Below are 4,977 nucleotides of genomic sequence, written 5' to 3' on the forward strand. Positions count from 1 at the left end.
GTCCTTCAGTCATGTAACTTACCACCTCTCACAAATGCCTTTGTCTATGCAGAGAACTGACTTTCAGCAGGCTGGGAATTGGAGCTCATTCTCAGGAAAAAATGAAGGAGAAAAAAAAAAGACATAGAATAAATGGGAGCACAATTGGAAAGGAAAGATTTCTTGATTTCAAAGAGGATAAATTTTGGGCCCGGTGCCATAGCCTAGTGGCTATAGTCCTCAGCTTGTTCGCTGAGATCCCATATGGGCACCAGCTCTAATCCTGGCTGTCCTGCTTCCCATTCAGCTCCCTGCTTGTGGCCTGGGAAAGCAGTCGAGGATGGCCCCAGGCCTTGGGATCCTGCACCCACGTGGGAGACCCAGAAAGAAGTTCCTGGCTCCTGGCTTTGGATCAGCGCAGCGCCGGCCATTGCTGCCACTTGGGGAGTGAAGCAGCAGAGAGAAGATTTTTATCTCTAAATCTGCCTTTCCAATAAAAAAAAATTAATAAATCTTTAAACAACAACAACCAAAAAGTTTCTGCCCTGAAGGTCATTGTAATCTGAGGTGATTTAACATCCCTCACCTTTTTTTTTTAAGATTTGTTTTCATTTGAAAGGTAGATTTATGGAGGAGAGATAGAGAAGGTCTTTCATCCACTAATTCGCTCCTCCAAAGTGCTGCAATGGCCAGAACTGATCTGATCTGAAGCTGGGAGTCAGGAGCCTAGCCTGGGTCTCCCTCACATGTGCAGGGTGCCAAGGCTTTGGGCCATCCTCTGCTGCCTTCCCAGGCCACAAGCAGTGCCCATAAGGGGTGTGGTGCCACAGGTGTGAGGATCAGCTTGTTGAGCCCCGGCACCTGCCTGCACCTCTTTTGTGCTCCCCAGTGATTCAGGTTTTTTTTTGTTTTGGTTTTTGGTTTTTTTGCTTCTCTCGCTCAACATCTCAACCCCTTTTTTAAAATGGCCACAAGAGGGCAGCAGCCTCACGCACAAGAAGGGTCCTTGGGCATTTGGTAACCACCAAAAGTGTCCCGGAAAATCTTGAGATTCCAGCTCCTTGCTCTGAACATCCGTGTGGCTGTGTGTCCTATTCTGTTCCACACAGTAAGCCATGGGTGGAAGAGCAATTCATGCTAATGAATGGAGTTAATATGTTTCCCTCTCTTCCAGATGCAGGCTAACACATGAGAGAGAGAAAAATCTAAAACCTAAAAGTCAAGCCTCATGTAAATTTTTGCGCCAGGATGGAAGGGGAATCGTATCAGAACGCGTCCACGGTCAACGGCACCCCCGTGAATCAGCAGCCTTTGGAACGTCACAGGCTGTGGGAAGTCATCACCATTGCCGCCGTCACCGCTGTGGTGAGCCTGGTCACCATCGTGGGCAATGTCTTGGTCATGATCTCCTTCAAAGTGAACAGTCAGCTCAAGACGGTCAACAACTATTACCTGCTCAGCTTGGCATGCGCAGACCTCATCATCGGGGTCTTCTCCATGAACCTCTACACCACCTACATCCTCATGGGCCGCTGGGTCCTTGGGAGCCTGGCTTGTGACCTCTGGCTCGCCCTGGACTATGTGGCCAGCAATGCTTCCGTCATGAACCTTCTGGTGATCAGCTTTGACCGCTACTTTTCCATAACAAGGCCCCTGACGTACCGGGCCAAGCGCACCCCCAAGAGAGCTGGCATCATGATCAGCTTAGCCTGGCTCATCTCCTTCCTCCTCTGGGCCCCGGCAATCCTCTGCTGGCAGTACTTGGTCGGGAAGCGCACAGTGCCCCCACATGAGTGCCAGATCCAGTTCCTCTCTGAGCCCACCATCACGTCCGGCACAGCTATCGCTGCCTTCTACATCCCCGTATCTGTCATGACGATCCTCTACTGCCGAATTTACCGGGAAACAGAGAAGCGGACGAAGGACTTGGCCGATCTCCAAGGCTCTGACTCCGTGGCCGAGGTGGGGAGGCAGCGGCAGCCAGCACACAGGGCTCTGCTCCGGTCCTGCTTCCGCTGCCCGCGACCACCTCTGGCCCACAGGGAGAGGAGCCAGGTGTCCTGGTCATCCTCCCGCAGGAGCACCTCCACCACCGGGAAGTCCTCGCCAGGCCCCGGCCTTAGTGCTGACTGGGCCAGACCTGAGCAACTCACCGCTGGCAGCAGCTGCCCCTCCTCAGAAGATGAGGACAAGTCTTCCACTGGCTCTGTCTGCCAAGTGGTCTACAAGAGTCAATCCAAGGAGAGCCCCCAGGAAGAATTCAGGGCTACGGAGGCCAAGGAAACTTTCACGAAAGCTCAGGCTGAAAAAAATGACTATGATACCCCAAAATATTTCCTGTCTCCAGCTGCTTCTCACAGACCCAAGAGTCAGAAATGTGTGGCCTACAAGTTCCGCTTGGTGGTGAAAGCTGAGGGGTCCCAGGAGGCCAGTAATGGCTGTCACAAGGTGAAAGTCATGCCCTGCTCCCTCGCAGTGTCCAAGGACCCTCCAGCCAGGGGCCTTGACCCCAGCCTCAGCCACCAAATGACCAAACGGAAGAGGATGGTCCTAGTCAAAGAAAGGAAAGCGGCCCAGACCCTGAGTGCCATTCTTCTGGCCTTCATCCTCACATGGACCCCGTACAACATCATGGTCCTGGTGTCCACCTTCTGCGACAAGTGTGTGCCCGTCACCCTGTGGCACCTGGGCTACTGGTTGTGCTACGTCAACAGCACTGTCAACCCCATCTGTTACGCCCTCTGCAACAGAACCTTCAGGAAGACCTTTAAGATGCTGCTGCTCTGTCGATGGAAAAAGAAAAAGGCAGAAGAGAAGTTGTACTGGCAGGGGAACAGCAAGCTACCCTGAGCGGTTCACAGCTCTGACCATCGTCAACTAATGGTTTGCTTACGTTCCATTAAAAAAAAAAAAAAAGTTATTTATTATTTTGAGTCCCAGAAATCTCCAGATCTGCTACCAAAAGGAAAGAGTCAGCAGCAGCCAAGGTTGTGACAGTGAACGATTCCTGTCTATGACCAAGGCCACCTGATGTCACTGGAGTTTGCAACGACACATAGATGGAATCACGGCCCTTCACTGGAAGCAAACTTGGGACACTCTGAGCCATGACTTAGGGAGCAGCGGGCACTTGTGGAATCTCTCACAGGATGCAGTACGTCTGTCTGTTGTCCTGTGCAAGGAAGAGCCAGCAGAATGTACTTCGGGGCTACCTATCAGCCCCAGTGACATTCCACTGGCTTCTAAGAACACATTACCTTCATATACCAATCAGGACTGACTCTGCAGCTATTCTGTGCTCTATACAGGGTGTATTTTCTTGTCCCTACATCTGGGTGGCACTCTGGCATGTCCCTTCCATTCCCAGTGCCAATTCCTCATATCTATTGATGCCTACAGAACCATCCTTTCTCCCTGGTCACACACCATCCTTTAGGAGGGCTGCCAGCCTGTTAATAAAGATGATCAAATTGCACAATCTGTTTTTACTACTGAAAACTTTTGTCTACACAAGTATAATGTACCCACTTAGACTCATTTATTGATACTGTGTTCTTAGGAGGCCTGGGTGTTTTCAATTAGCCTTCCCTGGGCACAGACCTTCTGCAGGCATTTAACCACTATTTTCTGGCACTGTTTTCAGAGGACTTGTTTTCTAACCTCTTCCCAAGGCAAACCTGCAACAAAATTGTGGAAAAGAAATGTTTTTACTGTTATTTCTCTCAGAAGCAGATGCACAGAGTTCCTACTCAACAGATTCACTCACCAAATGGCTCAAACAGCTGGGATTAGGCCAGACCAAAGTTGACAGAAGGGAACTTAATCTGGGTCTTGCCAGTGAGCAAGAGCGCAGTGGGCCGAGTCGTCACCGCTGCCTGCATGGGCAGGGAGCTGGAGTCAGGGCAGGAATTGGGGACTGAATCCATGTACTCCAACACAGGATTGAGGCATCGGAACCGCTAAATGCTCACGCCACAGAAATGAACTCAGTTTCAGGCATTGCCTTTTAACTTCAAAACCCCTCTGTAGGCCCCCAATTACCCGGATGCAGATCCCCAATTCACATAGAGGCACAAGCAGGCCACCATGCTACCTGCAGGGCAAGTGCAAAGGGTAGGGCTAGAGAAAGAGCAGAGAGGTGGTAAACAAATGGGAAAAGTTTTGTTTATAATAGGCTTTTCAAACCAAGGCCTAGAAGCAACTTACCTATTCATTCCTCTCTACATCCAGTCAAAATGAGAAGCCTGGGAAAGGTCCAGTTGATGCGGCTATGACCCCTTAAAAATAAAAAGTGCATATTGGAAAACAAAGTATAGGTCACAGTAATGCATAGGAAAACAATTAACAGACTTAAGAGAGTTAAAAGCCAAAAGCAACTGTAATGTCTAAGTGTATATAGTCTAAGATACTTCTTCTTGATGATTCTGAAAACAAAGCATTGTGCAAGAAACTGAAACTATTAAATGGTGCATAACAAAAGAGCCACCAAGAGAGCAGCACTGTGGTACACAGCCAGGAAATGAACAGCGGGGCTTAAGCCCAGGGCTGAATCTGTTGCTCGCATCTGCAGCTGCGTTCTATAGTCTCCAGCCTTCATTTTCCTTTACTGTAGGCCAGCTCAGTTTCAGCTGTGCTCGCTGAGGGGGTGGAAGAACAGCCGACTGAATTGTCCTGGCAATTGGGTCTGAGTCTGAGTGTGGGAGAGCTGCCCCCCGGCACTGCAGAGCACACTCAGCCTCTTATGGGAGGTGCCAAGGAGACTTCGGGGCAACAGATTCCCAGACAGGACAGGGCTGGTCCAGCCGGGCCTCTCGTCCAGCCCTGCAGGGCCTTCACGTTGACATGAAGCAGCCCTGCAGTGCTGAGCCTTTCTGAAGCACAGGTTGACACCTGCCAAGCATTTAGCAGAGGTGAATTAATTAGCTCAGTTCTCTGGGAGACGGACTCCCAGGCCCTTCCTGATACCAGCAGGGTGTGACCACACAAGCAAACCTGCTC

General features: G+C 50.4%; 1 protein-coding gene across 1 annotated transcript; it reads left to right on the forward strand.

Moving 5' to 3' along the window:
- Positions 1–1,212: 1,212 nt before the first annotated feature.
- Positions 1,213–2,884, forward strand: CHRM5 (cholinergic receptor muscarinic 5). Its single transcript, XM_004578208.2, has one exon. It carries the CDS (start codon positions 1,228–1,230, stop codon positions 2,827–2,829), a length of 1,602 nt encoding a protein of 533 aa, XP_004578265.2. The 5' UTR covers positions 1,213–1,227; the 3' UTR covers positions 2,830–2,884.
- Positions 2,885–4,977: the final 2,093 nt, after the last annotated feature.

Source organism: Ochotona princeps, chromosome 6 (genome assembly GCF_030435755.1).
Source record: "Ochotona princeps isolate mOchPri1 chromosome 6, mOchPri1.hap1, whole genome shotgun sequence".
Classification (NCBI taxonomy): Eukaryota; Metazoa; Chordata; class Mammalia; order Lagomorpha; family Ochotonidae; genus Ochotona; species Ochotona princeps.

Excerpts from the sequence above, each read along its gene's own strand:
- CHRM5 (XM_004578208.2), top strand. The coding sequence starts at position 1,228 with ATGGAAGGGGAATCGTATCAGAACGCGTCCACGGTCAACGGCACCCCC.